The sequence below is a fragment of the Plutella xylostella genome, chromosome 15 (genome assembly GCF_932276165.1).
Source record: "Plutella xylostella chromosome 15, ilPluXylo3.1, whole genome shotgun sequence".
NCBI classification, from domain to species: domain Eukaryota; kingdom Metazoa; phylum Arthropoda; class Insecta; order Lepidoptera; family Plutellidae; genus Plutella; species Plutella xylostella.
In genome coordinates, this window is record NC_063995.1 from 3,634,888 (window position 1) to 3,660,034 (window position 25,147).

General features: G+C 38.6%; 3 protein-coding genes across 7 annotated transcripts; 1 reads left to right on the plus strand and 2 right to left on the minus strand.

The window, feature by feature from the left end:
- Window positions 1-6: 6 nt before the first annotated feature.
- LOC105393036 (mediator of RNA polymerase II transcription subunit 18) lies at window positions 7-4,364 on the minus strand. The gene is made up of 6 exons (XM_011564747.3): window positions 4,099-4,364; window positions 3,765-3,896; window positions 2,681-2,885; window positions 2,328-2,440; window positions 1,744-1,910; window positions 7-525 (listed from the first exon to the last, which is right to left on the minus strand). Exons 1-5 carry the CDS (start codon window positions 4,192-4,194, stop codon window positions 1,788-1,790), a joined length of 669 nt encoding a protein of 222 aa, XP_011563049.1. The 5' UTR covers window positions 4,195-4,364; the 3' UTR covers window positions 7-525; window positions 1,744-1,787.
- Window positions 4,365-4,590: 226 nt separating this feature from the next.
- On the plus strand, window positions 4,591-12,975 carry LOC105393033 (exosome complex component RRP4). The gene is made up of 5 exons (XM_038107955.2): window positions 4,591-4,806; window positions 4,908-5,145; window positions 5,347-5,481; window positions 5,607-5,792; window positions 12,499-12,975. Exons 1-5 carry the CDS (start codon window positions 4,682-4,684, stop codon window positions 12,715-12,717), a joined length of 903 nt encoding a protein of 300 aa, XP_037963883.1. The 5' UTR covers window positions 4,591-4,681; the 3' UTR covers window positions 12,718-12,975.
- On the minus strand, window positions 12,968-24,907 carry LOC105393032 (choline transporter-like 2). Of its 5 annotated transcripts, none has more exons than XM_011564739.3 (14): window positions 21,921-21,985; window positions 20,491-20,735; window positions 19,857-19,979; window positions 19,333-19,496; window positions 18,725-18,914; window positions 18,256-18,482; window positions 17,093-17,258; window positions 16,460-16,685; window positions 16,028-16,205; window positions 15,475-15,607; window positions 14,882-15,035; window positions 14,229-14,520; window positions 13,707-13,932; window positions 12,968-13,534 (listed from the first exon to the last, which is right to left on the minus strand). In XM_011564739.3, exons 2-14 carry the CDS (start codon window positions 20,528-20,530, stop codon window positions 13,428-13,430), a joined length of 2,226 nt encoding a protein of 741 aa, XP_011563041.3. In that variant the 5' UTR covers window positions 20,531-20,735; window positions 21,921-21,985; the 3' UTR covers window positions 12,968-13,427. The 5 variants fall into 5 exon arrangements, with proteins under 5 accessions (XP_011563041.3, XP_048481863.1, XP_011563045.3 ...); XM_048625906.1 differs by having other exon boundaries at window positions 20,491-20,616; window positions 21,921-21,939; XM_011564743.3 differs by lacking the exon at window positions 18,256-18,482 and adding an exon at window positions 17,954-18,063 and having other exon boundaries at window positions 21,921-21,938.
- Between the last annotated feature and the right edge of the window lie 240 nt (window positions 24,908-25,147).

The following is a 25,147-nucleotide window of genomic DNA, read 5'->3' on the forward strand; positions in this document are numbered from 1 at the left end:
TTGTGATACAGTCATCATTCATTATTTATTTTATTGAAGTAGGTATATGGAAAGTATTTTAAACTATAATTATTTTAACTATGGCTATTGTTCTATTCGGTAGGTTACAGATTTACATTAAAAATGAATATCCCTGATTGAGAATATCAAAATATGCAGAAACTGTATGTAGATTCTGAAGTAAAAATTGGCAGCGCTACGATTGGCTGATTTATTAAGTCCTGCTTAGGAAGATTTCTCATTTCAAATACTAGGCCTATATATATTCATACGTAATTAAATATACAGTGGTGCATAATGTTATTTTGTAAGTTATTGAACATTAACAATTACGGGTGATTGATTTAATAACTTAATTATAGTAATAATACATCAATTTTAATTCTTGTTACCTTCTTAGATATAAATTAAGAATCTTATGTGTACTTTTACTATAGTAACGTTAATAGTACTCACGTAAATATATTTTTTACTAATGATATCTTCACAGGACCCCGCACACACCATTAATGTCGGATACCGTACCTGCAAGAATCAGTCACAATATTATTATTAATTTACATGACATGTGCATGCAAGAACATACCTACGTGGCAAATTCAGATTTTCGTAACATGTTTGCTTTGTTGATCTAAACCTAATCCTATTAAAAAATAAAGTTCCCGCACGATTTACCTATGACTGTAATCTCAGACTAATTTGTATTCATATAAGATATAGCTGTTCCCGCGCGCTTCGCTTCGCCTTAAAAAAGTTTTCCCGTGGGAATTCCGGGATAAAAAGTAGCCTATGTTCTTTCCCAGGGTCTAGACCGTATGTATTTCATTCAAATCCGTTCAGTAGTTTTGGCGTGAAAGAGTAACAGACAGACAGACAGACAGACACAGTTACTTTCGCATTTATAATATTAGTTAGGATTAATGGCATTGGGTGGTCCGTCGCATATGAACGCGTCCTATGAGAGGAACATTGGCAAGCATGATGTGCTTGAATGGTGGCCTCACACGGTGTGAACGCGTCCTAGGCGAGGGACATCGCTTGAAGGATCTTAGATCGGGAAATGCAATAGAGGAGACCTACTTATACCCCCTTATTCATAGAAAAGTTATAGGAAGTTTTAGGTATTGAACTGTTTTGTCCCTCTCTGTCAAAGAACAATTTGTTCTGAGTTAGTATCCAGCGTGTGTGAGCCATTTTGTGGCGACAAAATCGGTTACTTTGGCGATGGCATACTCAGAAGTAACATATGACATGTCATATAGAGCCCGTCGCGTCGGCATTGAGGCGAAACTTTAATCCTTCTAATATAATAAAGGCAAAAATTTGTGAGTATGTATGTGTGTGTGTGTGTATTAGAAAAACTTTATTCGACACGAAAACAACAACATGGACAGTAAAACAGGTAACAAAAATACTTAATTACTAGAAAAATAAATAATAATAAATTAGTTAAATTAATATATATATAATATAATATAAATGCGGGGTAGGCAGAGGTGCATTTCTGCACCCACTTCTCGCCACGTATTACTGTATTACATAATATCACGCCAGTGTATTAGTCCCAATGTAATAGGGGGCGGGCCATTTACGGGCACATCGAAGACCCGAGAACAAATATCTGTGTTTAAACAAATATCTGCCCCAGCCGGGAATCGAACCCGGGACCTTCGGCTCAGTAGTCAGGGTCACTAACCACTACGCCATCCGGGCGAAACATCAATAGAGAATAATCGTGCTTACATGGCGTGTTCGATGGCGGCCATGTCCTAGGGCAGGAACATGGGCTAGCTGGGCATGTGGCCAAGCCGCTTGTAGTCGATCTTGTCCAGCTGCACGAGCGGCCGCAGCTGGTCCGCGAACGCGCGCATGTCCTCTGCAATGGCGTCCTGGCCCGTCGGCGCTAGCACCTGGAGTTGACGAGATAGACCAATATGTACTTTGAAATATATAGTAGGTACATGTTTTGTTGTATTGGGACAGTCTGCAATAGGGGTATCTGAACATACACAGATTTTAATGATGTTAACAAAGTTATTAAAAACTAATTTAAAATATCGGCAATTCTTAGCCATAAGTCTGTAAAGGCGCCCGTCAGTGGCACCTTAAATAGCAAAAATATGAGTTTTGGCACAAGCCTCTCCTTTGTTAATTGGAGACCACACAATCTTTGAATGAGTAATTTTAAAACCTTAAATAAGGCTTATTTTTAATGTAAGAATTAATACATACTTACTGTTATGTCTGTTGTGTTAACTGCTGGTGTTCCTTATATATAAATAAATAAATACAGCTTTGTCAACTGCAGAAGTGTATTAAATACTTACAGATAGTTCCACAAGATAGCTTTGAGAAATTGGTTCTGGAGGCATAGCACTCTGGGATATTTTGAACACTTTGGCCACTGTGATCTTCATTCGCCCCTTTCTGAACATGTATCCTGAAATTAATAAAGTATGAATGAGACAAACATTATACTTATTTGTATTAACATAAAGCCCTCAAGAAGTGAGTAAAAGTAGGATGCAGCAGTGCATCTGACCCTACCTTAAAGAATAGTAAAATCGTCTGGTTTCTTTTTGTGGGCCAAGAACGCTAAAAAGCAATATTGTATAACATCAACATTTTTATGGGTAAATATTCCTTGCTAGTTGCAAGTTTATACTTAAAGATAGTGTACCTTTAACACTGTATTCAAATTCAATCCGGCATCCCAGTTCATTCAAGAACTCAATCAGCATTCCGCTGCAGGCGATGTCCAGACTGGATCGCACCACGGTGGGGCGGTTCTTGTCTCCGAGGTCCGGCTGACCAATGTATCTCAGTTGGAATGGCATGTCTCTGGCATCCAAGGCTTTACGCACACGCAACATAAGGGGTGCAGCCTGTAAAATGTTGTAAAATAGTTTTTTTTACAAATGGAAATGTGTGAAAATATTATTGTGGTCAGATGATATTTGTATTTTCTATCTGGCCACTTGCACAACATAAAGCTCATCATGGTGGTCATAAGTTAATTGTGTGTGATGTCATTTTGGTGATGTGACGGATGGAAGCACCTGGGGTCAGCCCCAAACTCCTCAGAGGAGTAGCAGGAATGAAGGAGGAGGAGGATGTCATTTTGCCAAACAGTTGCCTATTATTTATATCTGAGCATCTACATGAAATTTAAACTTTAAATGACAATGGGCGTTTTGGGACCTATGTCCAATAAAGATGAGTCATACATCGTTGGATAGCTCTTTTCAAGTGAGCAAAAAAATATTATGACGACAAATCCGTAAAAGTAGTCCATTTTGAAATATGTTCGTCGGAAGGAAGTATTTTTCTATGGCATTGCACTCTCTCTCCTGATGACAGTTAGGGCGTAATACACATAAACATGTATTATTAAAATGGGAGAAATTACTTTCAACTGGTTTTACTTCTTGAAATAATAAACAAATATAATATTATAATGAATGATGATCATTTTGTTATAAAAAATAAAAACGAATGTGAAAAAATAACAAAAACTTTAAAATTACCGAAATAAAATATAAAAACTTTCAAGGTACAATTATTCTAATTGGACAGTAAATCAGGACACGGCTTCCGTTATTCATAATCTGCAAAAAAATACCTTTTTAACGACATATCACTCATTTCTATTGGTGATGGTCCCAGTTTCCATATATTTGTGCCCAGTCTCTTTTAAAATACATAAATTTTGTTTGATAGAAATTTATATTAAATTTTTGTAACCAAATAAATGGTCACCATACCTGCTGATTGGGATCGCGCAAGCTGAAGCACACCTCCTGGTCATCGAATGTCTCGGGTCCCGCATCCACGTTGTCGCAGAGACCGCGGAGACGATGCAGTAGCACTTCCACAGCTGAATCTAACACTGAACCCTGAAAATTTATAGAATTTGTTTTACTACATCATATTTCTACACATACTGGCGAAAAGTGGGTGCAGCAATGCACCTCTGCCTACCCCGCAAGGGAGTACATTAGTACAAGGCGTGAGGGCGTGTTTTTTTTTTGTGTGTTATTTCTTTCAATGCCGGTCAAGGGGTCTAAAGTAACTAAGTAACACTTTAGATATACGTACCTGCAGTAAATACTCCTGATTTGGGATGATATTAGCCTTTAACGCTTGCGTTAAGCTATCTGTAGCGGTAATCGGTGCTGCATTGGCAGCAGACATTTTGAGCTCGCAACTTTTTCAGTTTACGAGCATAAAAAGTACAGCTGTAATGTAAATATAAATTACTAGTAGGTAGGTTTAATGTTCTTCTATTTGTTCACAACATTACAAACAAATCAATAGTTGGATCCCGTAGAAAAATGACCAAAATAGCCAAAATTGTGTACAAAACTCAAACAAAATTGTTTTTTGACACTGACATCACTCACTGACAGTTGTATGAAATACTCTGTGTCGTTTTCTCTGTTCTGTCGTTCATTGTTAGTTACTCAGTAGAAGGAAGCGAAGCGTGTTGCACAGATTAGCATTGAGTGAGTACTTTTTTTTTCTGACACTTTCTGTCATTTTGTTTGTCAGTGTCATTGTCACTTGTCAAATTCACATGCTATGCTTATGCTTATGCTGCTTTTTTTGATAATTTAAAAATAGTTTTATTTACATTTATTGTGCATCTTTTAACTATACACGTAGCCCTTTAGTCTTCATTATGACGGGCCATGTATCTATAAAGTTGGCATCCGAAAGAGTAAATCATTCGGTTGCATCTACTAATGAGCTTCCTCGATTTTTTACTCCCGGGGAGGTTATAAGTGGCATGCAAGATTTTATGCGGTAAGATTACCATTCTAGCGTCGAAGCTTAAAACTACATTCAACTGAATTGATACATATGTATAATATACAACGATAATATTTTGACCTATGTATTTTTAGTGGACATGGAACTCATACAGAAGGGGATGTTTTGAAGTCCTCAGTGGCTGGTGTGATGCAAAAAGTAAACAAGTTAGTGTGCATTCGGCCCATACGAAGTCGCTACGTCGGAGAGATTGGGGATGTGGTGGTTGGGCGAGTCACAGAGGTCCAACAGAAAAGGTGGAAAGTTGAAACTAATTCCAGACTGGATTCTGTACTTCAGCTCTCTTCTGTAAATTTACCTGGTGGTGAACTGGTATGTCATGTCTTGAATTATAGTAATAATGAATATTATAATTTAAATTGGATGAAATCTTGTCCCAGACTTTATATAGTGTAAACATCACTTAAGGAACAATCTAACACTCCTAAATTATTATGCCTTCTGTAGGTAAAATATTTTTTACAGCCTCACAAATTACATCTTTATAATTTTATTATCAATCCATATTAACAGAGGCGGAGATCAGCAGAAGATGAGCAAATGATGAGGAAGCATTTACAAGAAGGAGACCTGATCAGTGCAGAAGTTAAAAGCTTGTTCTCTGATGGCTCATTGTCACTGCACACTAGAAGCATGAAGTATGGCAAGGTAATTCATTTAATCAATATTTATAATTCTAATTTCATAACTTATTTGAACCATAAACCTCCTTTTTGCTGCATGTAAAAATAACTTTTCAAAAATAGCACTCTACTTAAATAATTTTATTCCAGCTTGGGCAGGGGACATTAGTGAATGTTTACCCGTCACTTATCAAGAGGAGAAAGAATCACTTCCACCAGCTTCCATTTGGCATTTCCCTCATCATCGGAAACAACGGCTACATTTGGATCAGCTCCCAGAAACATGATGACAACAGTGAGGACAAAGCTGAAAGACCTGAGACACAAGAGCTGGAGGTATGGTTCTCAAGTTTTATTAAAATACAAAAACAAAAAAAATATTGGCACAGATAGTAGGTTGAAGTGGTATAAAACTGGCCTTTTATTTAGAAGAACCAATAAACTATTTAAAACATGTAGTGTAGATTGAAGGCAGTAAATAATGGTTAAGCAGATCAAACAGTATTCTGAATTAAGGGTCTGCAATAGGGAATCGAGGGTTGGCATTGTCATAGAATTATGTAGTAAATGATGCTCTACAGCCTTGAAAAAAATCACACAGGTAGTTGAAGAGTCTAGCTAGGTGCTGAATCATTCGAATTTAAGTAAATGATTATGGATAACTGTAAATTAATTTCAGAATATCAAGAAAAACCAGTCAATCACACTCCCGTATTGTAACAACTGTGTCGTAATTATTAAGAATTTTCATATGATTTTTATCATATTATAAAGTTAAAGGCTTGGACTAGGCGCTAAATACCTTGTTTTTTAATAAACACACACTTATTTTGTGTAAATTAATCCCAAACTTGAGCAATTTTTTTCCCTCAAATCTTCATACAAATATCTATAGCGGCTTTCTGTGTTATAAAATCATAAACACAAGTGACGTTTGACTCAGTTGGCCGCTGGCCTCCAAAGAAGGGTCACGTCGGTTTAGGTAGCACTGACAGCTCGCGATCTTATCGTGTACAGATACAAAATCACTGCACATTGGTTGTCATTGCACTTTTTCAACTTTTATGACACCAACATAATTTGATTTGAAATTGAGGAAGCATAATTCTTCCAGTATATTCAATACATTAAATTAAATTAGATAGTGTGCAATATTCTCGTGATATTACAGTCTCGTAAAGGTCTGATGAGGAGCAGGAATATAGCGAATGGATCTAAGTGATGACAATACGCACGAACATTAGGTTAGGGATCAAAAATACAGTCTCTTGGTGCTGGTTGAGGTATGGTCTCGTGAGGATCTGATGAGGGCAGTAACACGGTGGTGGCTCAATTTTATTTCAAAGATGTTAATAGCTAAAAGCATCGAGTTTGGGCTATTAAGTATGTTTTTCAGAGAGAGAGAAAGAGATTTTGTTTTTCCTCTGGATGTGTTAGGTTTACTAAGTTCATTCTGTTAATGGCATCAAGTTGTTATGTGTTCATAAGTAATAATTATTTATATTTTTTATTATTATATTTATTTTAACAAAATGCTGTTGGTTCTCCACGAAAATGTAAAAATAAAAATAAATTCGTAACGTAAAATTGTCAATGACGGAATTTCTTCTATAGACAGTAGCCACAAAAAACAAACGATAGATGGCGTGATTTGAAGATAAAGATACATTTATTCGACACATAGACAGCAACAACAACAAAAAATACAGATTTAAAGAAAAGAAACATATACTTATACAATACAACAAAGAAAAAAAAGGATACACATCAAAATAACTGGAAAAAATATAAGCCCCAATTTACTTGTGTGGGACAGGGAGTACCATAATATTTTTTTTGGGGTACTCCCCATCTATGCGAAATATCAGCTTGATATCTTTACCCGTTTCTGAGAAAAAGGGCGGTGACAGACAGTCAGTCAGACAGACGGACAACAAAGAGATCCTATAACGGTTGCTTTTTTTCTTTTGACGTTCGAAACCCTAAAATTAAGTAAAAATATTATGCTGCTACCAAAAAATGTACTTACAGGTATTGAAAAAGCGGTATATAGTACTAAACAAATTATAAACAAACAAAAAACCCGACTGCACGCTAAAAAGATGAAAACAAGTCCCAATGTTAATGGAAAGTATCGTAGGTGGGGACCAGCAGAGGGTTCACCATTTAGCTGAATGTTACTTAGAAAACGGCCTTGAGTGGCGGTCAAGTTGGTCCCCGCCTGCGATACTTTCCATTAACATTGGGACTTGTTTTCATGTTTTTAGCGTACAGTCGGGTTTTTCGTTTGTTTATAATTGTATTTTTTTATTTGTAACTTTTTAGTTGTTTTTATTTTATGAAATTTTACGTCAGTAGTTCATGATCATTTTTAAATTCAATAATTTTGGTGTTGTTATTTAAATACCTTCAATATGCATATTTTTGTAATGTGAAAATCAAGCCCTTTCATTTGATACCTTACACGGCAAAGTTGAATTATTATTTTTTCGATCATCACGTTATGTCCTCTAGAGAGCGCTATGTACATTTTAATGTAACGTCACATAGCCTATAACCATCGCGCCATCAATACGCTTCTAACAATACCTCATACATCAAAATCTATCAAGCCGTTTAGGCTACAGGAGGGAACAAAGAAACAGACAAACATACATACATACAATCGAAAAACATTACCTTCGGCAGTCGGGTAAAAAGGAGTAAGACAGGGGGTCATTCTGAACTTTTGCTCTAAGAGTTTTGGAAATTAACAAAAAAAAACCTTTTTCATAGAAACTGTTTAAAATGTACTTAGTATATGGAAGAGCGGGGTATCCTGGCACAGGTACTTTATACTTAAAAGGATACCCCATCAACTATTGTAACTAGTATGTAAGTTTACGAAATAAAATATTTTGAATTTTTGAATTTTGAATTTTTTTAGAAACTTTGTTGGACATGTGACTTTTTACCATGGAAAATGAATTTTTTTTTTCGCGAATTTGCAAATCTCTTAGGACAAAAGTTGTTCAGAATGACCCCTTGAGTCATCCCCTTTTGGCTTAGTATAGCCCTTTTGCGACACTATGTATTTACTTTGCTTTGTCGTCGGGGTTCAGTTGGCTGGAGGATGCCCGAAACTTATTATCTACACTTTAATACTTGTAGTTACCTTTCTACAAGTAAATACCACATTTGTTTGAGAAAGCTAATCGGGTTCCGAGTATAGAGTAAAGTGGCACCCCTATTAATTTCTACTCTTTCCTGGTGCCTACCAGTGTAAGTAAGAATTATACTTACCTACTTACCCTAAAATCACCCAAAATGTACTTGAACATAATTGTCAATAAAGTTGGCGAGTAAAAGTTTATCGACCCACTCAGTGGCGGATTAAGAGCATCGGTGGCCCTAAGCACAAAGCCTGTGTAGGCCCCTAATTCAGAACAATTTGTTCCTTGACAAAGAGTGACAAAACAGTTCAATAGCTAAAACGTCCTATAACTTTTCTATAAAAAAGGATGTAGGTAAAACATTTAAAAAAAAATTGTTTGCCTTAATGGCCTACGACACGCGCAAGTGTTACCACCGTTACAACTGCGCAGGTACGCCGAGCTATCACACGGCACCTTAGAGTATACAGGGTGGCCCAAAGAGTGACGTCCAAAGGAAAATGTTTGATTCCTTAGGTCAAGGGGTAGCCAAATCACCCCCATGTATGTTCAGCAATTTTTAGTACTTTAGGAGTTATGATTTTTTTCCCAAATTTTCTACGAAAATCGACCTCAGTGGATTAATTATGTTTTATTATTTTTTTGGATAACTTTTTAAAAGTATTTTTTATTTTTGCGTCATCCTCTTAAGTTGTTCTTTTAACCATAAAAGTTTCAGCTTCCTAGCTGTAATGTAAGTTACTATAGTTATTTTACTAAGAATTTACATTAAAAAATGTAAATTAAATTTTAAAAAAAAGTAAATAATTTAACCCTAGAGTAGTCGCGCCTCTTTTTGTGACGCAAGTGCTCGCGTGGCGGCATTTTGCCGCCCATATTAAAATGTATTTTTTGGACACTTAATAATTACGAAAACTTATAAATGTATTTAATTGATTAAAATGAATCATATGGTATTAGGAAAAGTAATATTTATAGTTTTTATATTATAATTGTTCATTATATGACCTATCGTTCATGCTTTGGGAAAAAATCTGATCTTTTAGGTATAAATTTGTCTTAAGCCACAAAAAATCAACAAATCTCAAAATTATTAAAAACTTTAGAAGTTATCGTCATCTACAGCATTTATTTCAGCAACACAGTCCTGAAACATGAACACAAAGTGTTCGTTGCACAGTAACTTTCTTCATGTATTGCACCCTTTTTTGACCTGCTATTTTTCTAATATGGACATAGTTATAGGCATGTACCCTCTCTTCTTTAGGGTGTTTTTTGTTGGTCTGGTGGTGCAAAACGGGAGATTTGTACCACCGGACCAATAAAAAACACCATGTACTGTACATATGTAAGATTTTATTGTTATACATGGTGTAGTTATGGGCAGAGCTATTTTTTCCAGGTAAATTCTTCGTAAAATTAAGTCGTTAGTAAATTAACAAAGTTATATCGTAAATCGAATGTAAACTGGAAAAGATACATACCTACATTATATTTAAATTATTATTACAAAAAAACACTGAAAAACTAACAATATTTCATAACAATTGTAAAAAAAATAACTTTAATTTTACTGACGCGAGTGCTCGCGCGGTGAGCATTTTGCCGCCGCGTGCGACACACTCTCTTCAATTCTCTCTTCCTGCTGTAACCTGTGCACTGAATTTCTCCAAATTTACGTAACATGTAGGAGAAGACCGAGAGGGCAGCTAGATAGGCGCTGGACCTTGAGGAGTGCATAGTTCACAAAATAATAAACATTCTTTGCTGAGGGCGGCAAAATGCTCATAGCGCGAGCACTCTAGGCTTAATTTTCCCTTTAATTTGATACATTTTCTATCTTAATTAGTCCTTAGTAATAACATAACAGGAATATTTCAACTTTCTGAAACAATTTACTAATTAGGTAATTTCCACCCAGGTACCTTTGAAGGCTTTTTTCTCCAAATAATACCCCATTAAGCAATAGTTTATTTTTATTTTTTTGTAATTTTGGAACCTTGCGGAGTTTTTAAAATTAATAAAAGACCATGAGAATATCTTTTTCAATTTTTAATTTCAAGTTGAAAATTCAAAACAGTCTAGCTCGATCGTAAAATTCGAACTTTCGATAAAAAAATAACTAACTTACATTACAGCTAGGAAGCTGAAACTTTTATGGTTAAAAGAACAACTTAAAAGGATGACGCAAAAATAAAAAATACTTTAAAAAAGTTATCCAAAAAATAATAAAACATAATTAATCCACTGAGGTCGATTTTCGTAGAAAATTTGGAAAAAAAATCATAACTCCTAAACTACAAAAAATTGCTGAACATACATGGGGGTGATTTGGCTACCCCTTGACCTAAGGAATCAAACAATTTCCTTTGGACGTCACTCTTTGGGCCACCCTGCATATGCACGGCACAGTTAAGTACGCGCAAGCCTCATTTTTGTCTAAATCATCGGCGTGGAAACTAGAAACAATGTATCCCAATGCAAACAACTAGAATTTTTTCACTAGAAAAAGTCTAGTTGCCTGCTATTCCCAAAAATCAAACCGTACACGATCGAAGTGGACAAAAAAATTGCTGTAAAATTGAAAAAATCATTCACATGTTAAACTACTCAAGGATTTAGAGAATACTCTATTAAAATTTCAAACATGTCGAAAAATGCGCAAGCCGCGCTTCGGGATTGGCGCGGTATACAGTTTTACCACCCATTCGCACAGTATTCCATGAACAGTAGAAGCCGGCCTGCGCAGGCAAAACTGTGGTAGGTAATACTTACGCGTGTGGTAGGGGTAGGCCCTTTACCAACCACACGCATGGTATTTCGTGTTTAAGCCGGTCTGCCCCCATACTCTTGAAAGACCCCTACATTTTAAAAAATCATAACTTCTCTTCAAAATCGATTTTACACTTATATACCGCCTCTGATGAGAAGTTTTAAAAATAAAAATGATTTTTTTAATGTTGGGAATGCAAGACAGACGCAATACATTGCCTTTCAAGAGTGGCACCACTGCGCATTCAAAACTTTGGTGATACTTACGCGTGTGGTAGGCCCTTTACCAACCACACGCACGGTATTCCGTGTTTAAGCCGGCCTGCGCAGGCAAAACTGTGGTGATACTTACGCGTGTGGTAGGCCCTTTAATCAGAGCAAACTCATTACATCGGACATATTGTGGATGAATAAAATGTAGGTATAAAATGAAACAGCAGCAGAGGATGGGGGCCCCTGGAGGCCCGGGGCCCCAAGCACGTGCTTGTCGTGCTTATAGGTTAATCCGCCACTGGCTGTGCAAACTTACATGTGTGCGTGTCACTGCGTGTGCTGTGTGAAGAGCATTGAAAACCCAAAATTGGCGCGGCACGTCACCCTGTACGGGCCCTTAAAAGTGGCTGCTCTTTACAGACACTGCAAAACACACTTCTAATGCCATTTAAAGGCTTATAAATATGCAGCAGTAGACTGCAATTTCCCAAAATCATTTAAATACCTACCTAAACTCCATACACAAAAATCAGTGATGTGATCATGGAAGTGGAAAAAAGACAGAAGGAATCTCGCAAACTAAAAAATGAGGCACAATGAGCAATGGCGGCGACATGAGAGTGTTTGGGTGCGTAGGTGCGACGTGATTGATGCGCGGCAGCGGACTGACTTACTTTGAGTGTGAATGTGTGTGTGTCGGCAACAATGAAATCGACTTACTTTGAGTGCTTCACTTTTTAGTTCGCGAGATTCCTTCCCTCTTTTTTTCTACTTCCATGGATGTGATTATTTTTTTTCTTTATAATTATGTGAAAAGTCATTTCTCGTGCAACAATCACATTGCTTACTTCTATTAGGCCTTTCCTATCACCCTTCTATCCACAACTTGTTCTCCATCCACCCAGCCCATCAGCCGCTCAGACCGGGAGGCGATGGCCCGCGTCAAGAACTGCATCGCGGCGCTGGTCGCGTCCAAGATGATGATCGACGACACCAGCATCATGTTCGCGTACGAGGAGAGCCTCAAGTACGACAGTGTGAAGAAGCTGCTCGACCCAGAGGCCATGCTGGATGTGGCCTTCCTCACGCAACACCGGATCAATGACATTGTCAATCAACAATGATACTGTGACATACCGTGATGTTAACTACAGGTACAAAGTTTGCTTGTTAATTCCAAGTTGCATGAAGAGACTCGTGTCAATGTTAAATCTATTTCTGCACATAGCTTTTTGTCCAGTTACTGTTGAAGAGAGATAGGAAAAGGAATACATTTAAGATTGACCTATGTGTGGGTTCCTTTGTGCAGCTTACCTTTAGTCTGCTACTTTAAGAGAAATGGGAGTTGTAACAGGTGAGACGAAATAAATTACGTTTTATATTTAACTTTGTTTTATTAAAATATGTTAGGCATTATCATTATCACAATAGTAAAAATACATCAGTATAAACTTCAAGTATCCATTCTCAAACTCTCTAGTATCTTACAAAAGTATAACATCATACAAAAATCTTAAACTATATTATGTAAATTATTTATTATTGCTAGGATTTGTGAAAAAAATACTGTAATGTAAATTCTATAAAGAACTATTAATATTTGGCTTCAGCTTGATAGTATTTTACAATCAAGTCTAATTAATTATACTTAAGGTATTTTTTGATTGCATCTTTTAAGTTTTTATGTAAATACTCCACTACTACAGCCTTTATGCAGTAGCTGGAATTCTAATTATAAATATTTTATCAAATGTAATTGTCTTCTTACAATGTTCATTAAGTTTCACAACACCCAGGTAAGTATAAAATTTGGCACTCTTCTTGTAATAGGTACTTAATTTGCTTTTGGCTTCTTGTTTTTCTTTCCAAGGATTTTCATTAAATTCTTTGACATGAAGTATGGCTTCTCGACTGATCCATCGTTACGCTCGCAGTCTTCCACTGATGAGAACAAAATAAAATATTAAGTACAAGTTTAGTAGAAGGCAGGATTTTGTCCAAACAACTATATTGAATAGGTATACAACTTTTTGAAATAAGCTGGTCGATTAAAATGTATCTCAAATACCTCGGCACTTGCTGCTCAAAAATAAAACCCACAAAAAATACTCACAGAAACAAAGGAACAGCGTATCAACAGCCATCGCATAGACGTTGAAGAAGATAGTCGTAATAAGGTACGTGGCCACCGCCAGTATGATGGCCGGCACATAGTTGTAGTGCAGGCGCTGGCCCTGCGTCACCTCGTAGATGTAGCTCCACTGGAGTAAGTAGAACACGCCGATGCCAACTCCGATTGAGATCAACAGCTTGGACAGGAAGAAGATGAAGTCTGTCACCTGCGGAGTAGAGAGCGGTTGAGTTGATTGGAGATAAGAGGTTTAAAGGCTAGTTTTTCAATGGTGAAGGTCCATATTGTTCAATGTCAGTGACGCACGGCATTTTTGTGCACAAGGCATATTCGAACAACATTTAGCATTCCTTCTGTTATTTTTATACCTAAATTAATGCCTTTAAAGAGACGTTTTTTTAAGTTTAGAGACTTTCTTTTGTTAGTAACGTAAGACAGAGATCGCGGGATGACGAACTAGGATTTAAGCAGTGAATCGAGAAAAAAAATATGACCACCACTAACCTTATCTAAAACGACAACCCTAATAATATTCCTCATGAGCAGCGAGAACGCGTCCCTGGCACTCTTGCAGAAGCCCTTGCCGTGCACCGCGCACATGATGTAGGCGTTCTTATTGATAAACTTGAGGAAGTTCTCCAGACACCAGAAGAAGCACTTGCAGCAACAGAGAACACAGCGGGTGAAGCTGTTGTCGAACTTCTTGAGCTTGTGGTCCACGTACTCGAGGAACACTCGGATGACACGCACGATGGTTATGATGAGCGCGCCGATGGCTACCGTGCCCATGTGGTATCTGGGGAGGGGAGACAGGTTTTTGTGAAAGCACTTTGTTGGGGTACCTTCTCGAGAAATTCTGGTAATTATCGTGATAACGGACGTTTCGTATGTGTAGCCACAACTAAAACGGTCAACAGCATTTGGTAAACAGTGTCTTCTGTCCGGAGTTATCTTGCTGTTATATTTGAATTTGAACACCATAACTGTCATTAACTTATGGACAAAGAAGTAGCTAAAACCCCATTGAACTAATATACGCTTGTAATATTAATTAAATGTAGCACTTACGTAACACTCTTAATATGATCTATTCATGTGCATTTATGGATCGCCTGATCGATGTCTAATAGTGACAAGGAATAGGAAAGGAGCAAAACCTCATAGTCCGGTATATGCCCTTGGTGAGCGTGAAGAAGGGCACGTCGCGTTTGTGGAAGGTCCAGTACCACGTGGAGAAGGTGCTGGCCAGCATCATGTCCGACAGCCCGCTGATGAAGAACATCGCCCAGAAGAAACCCACCACGTTCACGACTGGAACACGGAGAAGTTGGTTAAGAATTTATAAAAATCTCGACTATGACTTGCCACCTAGTTAAAGGATTGGCTAGTCATATTAGTGTCGTCCTAGGCGCAGGTCGTATAAACAAGTGATACGTCACCCCTTTCGTGCACCCCCACTTGTAATAATAGTAATAAATAAATAAATATGTGGGGACATCTCACACACGGCCATCCGACCCCAAGCTAGGCAGAGCCTGTGTTATGGGTATCGGACAGCTGATATACACACAAATAACTACATGCTTCTGTCTGCATAGTTTAATGTAAATCCTTATGCTGAAGATTGAGCAAGGCAAGCTCGGAAAAACAATAGTGGCAGTGGCAAAGTTAAGGCATAGGAGTTGATCTCCAACCATAAAATCCTTTCCAAATGTCATCCACACAATAGACCTGTTTCAATGCTACGTACTCTGCATATACGTGACGCTGTAGGGGCTCTCGATGCCGGTGAAGTGGCAGGTGGCCTGACGACACGGCAGCGCGGGGGAGGCGCTGTCGTGGCAGTTCGCCGTGAACTCCACCGGGTCGCAGCTCTCGTAGTCCTGGGATTGTGGGAGTCATTACTATTAGGGAAAGCGAAATAAGTCTGTCAGGTGACTATTTCCCGTGGTCCGGTTGACCGGTTCCTACGACGGCCAAAGAAGGGACGTGGAGGTCCATTATAGTTTCTGCCTATCCCTCTGAAAGACAGCTGTGAGCATGGTATAAAATATAATTAGACTAGACTTAGATTAGTAGGTATACATATACTACTAACGTGTTATGCGATGTTTTGGGATCTTTTTATGATGCATTGTTGGCATCTATACGGTGGATTGTATAACTTTAAAATCAATGGTGCAGCGTGAATCATTCTTGCGTAACATTCAATTGTTTAAACTGAACACGTATAAACTCCCACACTAAACATTGTTCGTCGGGGCGTCGCGGTGTAATCAAAGACTTCAATATGGTGTAATTACCTTGGTGTATTTCCCGTTGCAGTTGCAGGTGTCGTTGGCAAAGTTGACGACGCTGAATGTGGACTGTCCTATCGACAGCAAGTATACAAGCACCACCACTCCGTAGCCGATGATGACGCATTGTATGAGCCACGGGAACAGCGGGAAAGCCATTGTAGACTTGATGTCGCTCACTGCCCTGGAAAGATACATTAAGTCATTTAAGATCCAATTAGGAGCATATAAGAAGAGATAAATGAAGTCGTTTAATTAAAATATACAATTAGCTATTTAAGAGCCATGTGCATGCACCGTGCTAGGAAGGTATCATTTGCATTTGAATGAGGTGCGATGAACGTTTTTACCGAGTTTACAATAATTATATTTTGCTCGAGGAGACTCCTTTGCTACATCCGATACATACGAGTAAAACGTAAAACTACAAAAACTCACTTGCTCCCCTCCCCAATGAGCGCTATAGCGATAGTAATCCGGTTCCTCAGGAAGATAACCATCAGTGTAAGCACCACTAGCAGAACAGCCAGTGCCACCAGCAGCGCCAGCCACGTGCGGTGACTAGCGAAGATGCTCTGCGCGTAGCCCTTTAGGTTGGTCGTCTGGATCAGCGACACGGGGTTGGCCAGATAGTACTCGTAGTTGCGGTAGCAGAGGTACAGCGCTGTGGGGGTAGCGTTTTGTTAGAATTAGTTACGAGGGTTAGTTTAGTGTAGTCTAGATTATAAAAGCTACCTACATATTTATTTGTATCCTATGGAGCTGGATGATGTACCTAACGCTATTAGGGTAAACTTGAAGACAATTAACTCTACTTGTTACAATTAAATTAGCAAATTCACAAAATGTCACGATATCTTTGTCTTGACAGCATTTAGCAGCCACATCTAAATGAAAATAACTGTAAAAATAAACAAATGAACCCGTGGCGGAAGAAACTGAATACGCATTAGGTATAACATCTGCTGATAGTGGTATCCATTCATGTATCTGTATGTGATATAGCTACTGCATAATCATAGACAGATTTATGCATGTGTACCACTCAAAAAAATTCAAGTAAACACTTACAAAACCCAAGCAACGCCAGCAGTCCAACAATAGAGGTCCAGACGACGGGCGCGACGACCCAGCGTAGAAGCACGATGTAAACCAGGCATAGCACGACCACTCCCACGAGAGCCCCGGCCAGGTACCACCGCGACTGCACCAGGTCCTCCACTATCTGGGAGGAAAGCTGCGCCGAGGGGTTAGGTTAGAATGGTTGGGGTGATAGAGGCTTACGGTCTAGATTCTAGATAATTATGAGTATTGTGGTTTGCTAGTGAGTTTCGGTTGGCTTGGATTAATCACTAGGTAAGTAGGTACTTGGGTACATTGCAAAGATTGTTTATGATAAAAAAGGTTTTTCCATTTGAATAGCACACACTAAGAATCTACTTAGGTTATCGACTTATCGGGATATCGATTGATATGGTAATTTATAATTTGCACTCAAAAGAGTTGACATAAATATTTATTGATTTTCTGTACGTCAGTGCTTGTTAGAAATAGTTGTTATTGTTAGGCATTAGGTCCCATTCCCGGTAGTTAAGTGCTGACCCGTAACCTTTGTGCCTTATCTTAATTAGATTATACAGATTATGCCTACTTATACTGTAGGTAACTGCCACTGCCATCCCCGCTCAGTTGGAATTAACTGAACAACAGACTTATGTATTTATTAGTATTAGCTGTACTTTCAGTAGATAGTACGCGACCCGTAACATAAACAAAGGAGCGAGGATATCAGCCGGTTTATTATAAGTACTATGAATAAGGTATTAAGTAACTATGTTTTGGTACATTAATTTACTTACTAATCTAGGTAAGTAGATATTCTGCTGTACCATAATTTAACATCAAGAGTAAAAAGTAAACAAAAAGTGGTACCTGATTGAACTTGACCAAGTTGGTGAACTGTTCCAGCACCTGCGCCTCCGTGAGGTTCTGCAGCACGCTGCCCACCGCCTCCGTCGCGTTGATGAAGCAGCGGCCAATCACTGCGCGCGCCGGCAACGACAGCCAATCAGTACACAGGAATATACACAGAGTCGGGACGTGCAACCAATCCGAGCGTGGCGTTAATAACAGAGGATGCAGAGTTATTGATTAGTGTTGTTAGGGGCATGCGGGATTATAGAAGGACAGTTGACAGTCGTGCAGAGTGAGCGTGCCGGGGCACGGCTACCTACAACTTGCAGGTCTCGCTCGTCGCGCGTGAAGAAGGTGACCCAGCTGGCCACGATGAGGCCGACGTAGGAGTCTAGCGCGGTGGCGCGGTGCACGAGCGTGGAGCGCGCGGCGGCGGGGTCGCGCACGCACACCTCGGCCCCGGCCGCCTGCCCCGCGGGCCGCAGGGTGCTGCCCCGTCCGTCCTGGCACTTCAGCGTCGACAGGTCGCCGATGCAGCGGTACAACACTGCAGCGTTACCACTTGTTTGGATTCAGTTATTCGATTACGCGGCAAGCACGTTTGATTTAGGTTTCAATTTCAAATTTTAAAACTTGAACACCGCATGCGTTAAGTTCATTCATCTGAGATCAATTTTACAAAACTGTTAAACATTTGCGCAATAGCCTGTTTCACTTCATCCAAACATCATAAATTAACAACACAAACAAAACAAACACCTATCTAAAATCAAACGGTTTGCTCCTCACCTGGCTGGCTCTGCAGCACGAACTTGGCGCACTTCTCCTGCTGCATGTACTGCTGCGCCTGCTGCAGCGTCATGGTCTGTGTGTTGACGTCATCGCTACAGACCATGCGCGCGCGCAGCTGATCCAGCGACGACGCTGTCAGGACTGACTCGAAGAGGATGGTGGTGTCGGGACATTGGCTCACGCACACCTGTAGTGGAGGTTGTCATTATTGTAGGTGTTATGTTTTTGTTGATGGCTTATGTTATGAGTGTTATGGTATTAATTGGTGCTGCTGGAAGTGGAGGCTGTAGCACAATCAAACACAACGAAAACATGTGTTTTAGTCGACTGGATTGGGTCCAAGTATCCTATCAAACCTTTCTAACGTTTGTAGATAGGTTAACACTATTGAAGTGGGCTACAGCTCTGCTGAGTTAAGATAGAAATCATAGATCCACTTGAAGTCTACTGCCCGCGTGTTGACTACACAAACACACGCGGATGACGAGTTGAGCACGGTATTGTTTTGAAATCGGGCAAGCATGGACTTCCCCGATAAATCATCGACATCAATACTTAGGTTTCCCCCAAGGTTCTAACATTGTAAATATATAAATCAAGAACACCTGTGGAGTGGGGCACCCAGTGATGGGCGCTTCAGGCGACAGACACTTGGTGATGTCGAAGAAGACGAGGTACTTCTTGTTCATGACGTCAGCGTCGAGCCCGCAGCGCCGCCCCTTCGAGTCGATCGGCGCCAACAGACGCTCCACGTCGCCGTTCGTGAAACCTGAACAAGAACATGCCATCTTCAATCCAAAGGAATTTATGGACATATTATAAATTTATAAGTACTTATGTGAAGACTGGAGACTATACGGATCTGTAAAAGCATACGCTGCTTCTGTTATTTAAGCTGATGCCGTGTGAATCTGATGCTGTGATTTCATGGAACCGCCTTTTTTTTCTTTCGACAATGCGTCAGCAAAAGTACAATCGGAAAACATTACCCTCCTCCTTCAGCAGTCGGGTAGTTATTATTCGCTTTTAATCTTTTTACAACGGTGACAAAACCTATAGGTACGAACTCTAGTGTTCGTCATCCACACGCTAAGAAGAAGAAGAACTGCCGATTGCAATCGGAACTTACTGTAATACCCGACGAAGCCCCATCCTCCGAGGAACAGTATGAAGATGATCAACCAGAGCACGTCGGTGCAGGACCGGTTGTGAGTGGGGCCGTTGAAGTCGGGGTCATAGTGTAGAGGCTCTCCTGAAAATATTTGAAAGTTATAATTTATAAATTGTAACAATTAAATGCGTGGTGTGACACCAACACCACCAAGGTGAATAAAAACAGGAGCACCAATATAATCGATCTAAAGGATTTAAGTACCTTAATCCTACGTAATTCCTAAAAAAGGTGTTTACATAGGTAGAGTGTCGGTTTCCCTACCAGTATCTACCCGTACCGGTAACACAAGGAAATACCGACTAACTATTATTCAGCCTAAGTATGTCTACCATACTCCTTATTCTATCATGTCTACCCACTGCATGTAGGCCTCTTCCATATGTTACGCCAAGTTCCACGGTCCTGTGCCACTCATCGAGTTTATTATTTACGAACTAGATACTTCTTATAAGTAATTAATCGGTAGGTTTAATCATTGTTTCAACGACGTTTCAACATGCGGTATTACCCGGAAAAAGTAATAAGGCCAGACAAGTGGTTGACTGTGAGTCATATCGTAATTAGCAGGAAAGTAAAATGACGCACTTACTCGACTCTTTCGGAGGAATGCAGCAGTCTCCACAACCCATAGTGGTCACTTTCCGATCACAAACTATCACGCATAAACTAAGTAGGCAATGTATAGTAAACAAACATAATTTCAAACAATAAACTCCTGTAATGTCATAAGTTTTAATATTATCATCGTGAACGTTTAGTCACTGTTCTTATCGAGTTTATTTATTCATCGTTATCTTCCCTCCGCTGATTGCCGATAAAACATGATAGGTACCCCTAAGTGCAAACACGTTGAATTTATATATAAAAAATGTACGAACACTTTGTAAAGTAAGTGAGTATCGTAATAATGGGTAGGTGAATAATTATGATATTATAACAAAAATTGCTGTCTCTATCTCTAGGCTAGGTTACTCTCGAGGCCACATGGTTTTCTAATAGGTGTAGGTACGTCATCAATAGAATAACTATTCAAAATATTATCAGTTCAGTGTTCAGTCCGGTCTTCAATGGTGCGTTTGTTCCTACCAAACCCCTTCGAAAGAAGTAGATAAAATAGTACTTACTTAATAAAGGAAATGCTCTAGCTGACTTCAATTAAACTCATCTTAGTTGATTGTTTAAATTGTTCTTCATTGGGCTGTTCACACGAAAGCAGAGTATGAACTTTATTGCACTATACAGTAAGTATTAATAACTTACAATGTTCATTGTAAAATGCTATGATTAAACTTTTTCATTCCACATGCTGCACCTTCTTAGGCTTAAATGAGTTAGGTACTTAGTAGGTACCGTGTGGCTATGAAAGGATAAACACGTAAGATTAGCGTCAGTAATAACATATAGCACCTTGTTTACTAGACCGGTAGTTAAAGAAGAACCATAAAATTAAACTAATTGTTGTCCCTAATTACCTTTAATAAATGTAGGTCATTGCTAAAGTTTCCAAAGTTAAAGTTAACTACACCTAAACAGTATAATCATCGTTATGGCTCATTGTATATTGAATCTAGATCACAGATCGATGTTTAACTGTTAACAACAAAGCTGGTCTCAAAGTCAATAATAAAAAAACCACTGTGTATGATGTAGGTGGCTAGGTGCTAATTTAAAGAATGACGCTAGGCACCTACTATATAATGTGAAGGAGTTAGCACTATCTGATCCGCGTGAGTGAGAAAGACAAAAACACGACTTCGTTGCACTCATTCAAAACCGGCTGACATAACAATAACAACTGCAACGATCCGAATGCGCCTATAGATAACGTATTGCATGCATCATGAATGTATCTAGTCCACCGTCCAGCCCACCGGTGATTTTGACCACTGAACGTCACTTGTTTTTACTTTTTCACTGAAGTAATTCTTCCAAATCCTGTTTCAAGACAATTATGCACTGTTGTGGTCACTCATTATCACTTTATTATCATAGTTTAACTGGAAAGATAAAAGAAACTACCTATGAACGTAAATCGTAATAAAAACTGATAGATGTGAGCGGCTAGCGTGCGTATGCGCCGTGTTGCGCCACGTACCGTACTGCCTGTATCTACGGAGATGTTACTACGTGAAGATTATCTTCTAAGGCATTATCCACCATGGAGACTATTTAAGGACTGCAAGCACTTGTAGATTCGGTACCATGAAAAGTTATGCAGTTATTCTAGTTATCATGAAGATAAAATAAAGTAACTTATTCTGTCAGTTTTACACCTGAAAATTTCAAGTTATGCAGATCTTTACTGAGTTCGATCAGAGCTGTTATTGGATGAATTTTCGTCGAGTAGGGTTGTAGGACTTAAGTTCATAGTAGATTTACTCGCGTGGGCCTAAATTACTTGAACCTTTGAGGAAGTTTTCAGCTTAGTGATAACTATCAATAAATAAACAACTTCTTGGCTATCTGCATTGCGATATGATTGTAGCATTTACCTAACCCATTTATCTGTTTAATTTGTAGATTACATCTTAATAGCAAATAAACGAGAAACGGAAAATATTCTTTAGATAAACGCAGGGTAAGTATATAAGATATGGAAGTCGGACATAAATAAGTTAATTGCAGTGATTAGCTAGCGAGTTGGCATTATTTGTTAATCGAATGTATGGAGCCTAATAATGTACGTAATGTCAACAGTGCGAGTAGTGCGACCGGTGACGGTACATTTATTTACGTCTCGCGGACGAATAAAGATTTGATCCGTCGATTCTATGCGGGTGATGCCGAAATAACTTTTCTGTCTTTAATAAAACATTTAGTAATAATAGAGTAAAAAAGTTGTGTACGGGCACAGACTTTCAGACTGGCGCGATATTGAAAGAAAGTTAACTTTTAACTGCAACTTCAAGTTAATTTTGTAGACTGATGAATATTAAGTAACTATATAATAATATGATAATGATGAATGAATGAGAGGGATTGAATTTGTACGTTCGGAATCGACATCAATACCGTGATAATTCACTTCTAGTGCTGCTAGCTATGTACTTATCCTTGACCTTACAATGCTTTTAAGAGAGCATTAAAAACAAGAATTAAGTCACTCCGGATACTCCGGTAGAATAGTTTGCGAAGGAAATTATTTACTTATGGCATTGAGCCAGAAACTGGTGGGTAGTGGGTACGTATAGTGCTGAAAACTCACATATATTTCTTAGCTAGTACCTACCTAGATAGGAACATGAGGCATCGGTCGAGTTTATTACTTATTTGGGTACATATGTATACCTTAGGACCTAAGGTATACATAAGTTCTGCTCAGTGGAAATTCAGCTCCTTACAGAGCTACATGAAATCGGCAGTGAGTACCTACTACTTGCTTATTCAAAAGTACCAACTTACCTTCCAGTCTCCTAGCAATGGAGTTACAAAAATAGATAAGTAATTTAACCGCAAACTCCTGCTTTACCGCAACCTTTCAATTAAACGCAATAAAAATATCACTCGAACATCCTGTTATAACTAAGTAAGTAAGTAGGTACCTAGCTAGTTACTTTGGGCATTTTAGTTTTGGTATCTGGCTGGTACGAAGGTCGTTTTATCGCTTATAGTATCACGTACCGGATGGCATCTAGACCACTGCCATGGCCATCCACTGTGAGTCGTGAGTAAAGAGAAACCTTGCTGGGTGTCGAGAGTTGGCGAGTTGCGACATTTTCCTTTAAAATTGTAGTTAATTAACATAGGCTGTACCTCGGATGTAGTGCGCTCCAAAATGTAAGTGGTTATATTCTCTCTATGCTACATTTTCTTATATGTCTGTCTACCTGTCTGTTGTAAGTATGCTTTGTAGTACTAACTTGCGTAGGCAGCAATTTTGTCTGCACTGAGGATGCGATTACAACTCATAAAACGACCATGTAATATAAATCAACTAGGTAGGTAGATGGTACATAGGTGGTTCGACTTATCAAAACTTCACCAATTGGAGTTGTTTATGTCCATGATAAATCCGATTAGGGAAAGCGACACCTTTTTTAGGGAAATGCCTGAAAAGTCGATATCCAAGCTCACCGGAAAGGATAGTTTTTTAGAGGTGTGTACTTACTTGTTTTATCTAGCTTTTTTCGGGTTTTATTTAAGTAAGGTAAGTAGGTAAGTACATAATTACCTAAAAAACTAACAACGGGTATCTATAGGTACAAAACAATAGCGATACGTTTAATTAAACATTTATTATTGTTAGTGCAACACGAAATCCTTCTCTAGATGATTATTTATTAATGCACTAACTAAATTAAGGGTTCACGGACACCTTTTGTTTAGAACGCAATCTATAAGTACTAATTTACATTTTAATAATTCAATAAGTTGGCAGGTATATAATAGGCACGTAATGTAGTACCTACTTACCTAAGTAGTTAGGATCACTTTAGAATAGTTTAGGACTTAGATGGGTAGGACTATTGTTAGATTACTTCGGTTCGGTATCTATATGTACTTACAAAAAAAATAAAGCTACGATTTACTCTATTTTCCTTATAAAACCTAAGGCTTACCATAGTCTTTGCCCATCTTGTGAAAGTCTCTGGGCAGTTCCTTCACTAACTTTCAACCAAACATTTGTTTAGTTGACGGTAGAACTTCAATTTTTAAACCTTTTTAGTTATAAAGGCACAAGCACTTAAATTGATTGTCCACACTTAACGCTGCACTGTTACACCATCACTTTTGTGAATAGAAAACGCAGCTCAATATACGTTTTTGTTAATTAAACCAAATCCCTTTCACGGTTTCTCCTTTAGGTAAAAGCTAAAGAAAGGAAGACATAAACGGCTTTAAATCCACAAATTAACTAGGGAACTTTGTTTTAAAGTGAGGCAAAAGTTACACAAGTTGTTGTCGGGTGAAGTTTGCTAGTAAACAACTATTGGTTTCACCGTCTAGGGACGTCGGACGTGCTCGCACGGTGCCGCCCGCCTCGGAACTAAACTCGCTCCGCTTATTTTAATTTATTTCCAAGCTACAAAGCTTGAATCACGGTTGCTGTTCGGTAGACTGATTCTGATCTGATTACGTTGTCAAAAACATGTTTCTCTGATGCATTCTAATGAATTGGACAAATATATCACATTTACGGTTTACACTGATGACAACACTGTCCCTCAGGATGTACGATTCCTTTATGATGCCTTCTTTAACTAAAAAGAACTTACTTATATTTTCATTAACATTCTAATAAGAAT

What these genes read in the sequence shown, in the direction of transcription:
- LOC105393033 (XM_038107955.2), top strand. Translation starts at nt 4,682, where the DNA reads ATGACGGGCCATGTATCTATAAAGTTGGCATCCGAAAGAGTAAATCAT. An exon ending in GGCATGCAAGATTTTATGCG is followed by an intron (nt 4,807 to 4,907) that starts GTAAGATTACCA and finishes ATGTATTTTTAG; the next exon opens with TGGACATGGAACTCATACAG. An exon ending in GAAGCATGAAGTATGGCAAG is followed by an intron (nt 5,482 to 5,606) that starts GTAATTCATTTA and finishes ATTTTATTCCAG; the next exon opens with CTTGGGCAGGGGACATTAGT.
- LOC105393032 (XM_011564739.3), bottom strand. Translation starts at nt 20,530, where the DNA reads ATGGGTTGTGGAGACTGCTGCATTCCTCCGAAAGAGTCGA. An exon ending in CGTGCTGCAGAGCCAGCCAG is followed by an intron (nt 18,483 to 18,724) that starts GTGAGGAGCAAA and finishes GTAACGCTGCAG; the next exon opens with TGTTGTACCGCTGCATCGGC. An exon ending in GGCATATACCGGACTATGAG is followed by an intron (nt 14,521 to 14,881) that starts GTTTTGCTCCTT and finishes TCCCCTCCCCAG; the next exon opens with ATACCACATGGGCACGGTAG.
- LOC105393036 (XM_011564747.3), bottom strand. Translation starts at nt 4,194, where the DNA reads ATGTCTGCTGCCAATGCAGCACCGATTACCGCTACAGATAGCTTAACG. An exon ending in TGCGCGATCCCAATCAGCAG is followed by an intron (nt 2,886 to 3,764) that starts GTATGGTGACCA and finishes AACATTTTACAG; the next exon opens with GCTGCACCCCTTATGTTGCG. An exon ending in ATTTGAATACAGTGTTAAAG is followed by an intron (nt 2,441 to 2,680) that starts GTACACTATCTT and finishes TATTAATTTCAG; the next exon opens with GATACATGTTCAGAAAGGGG.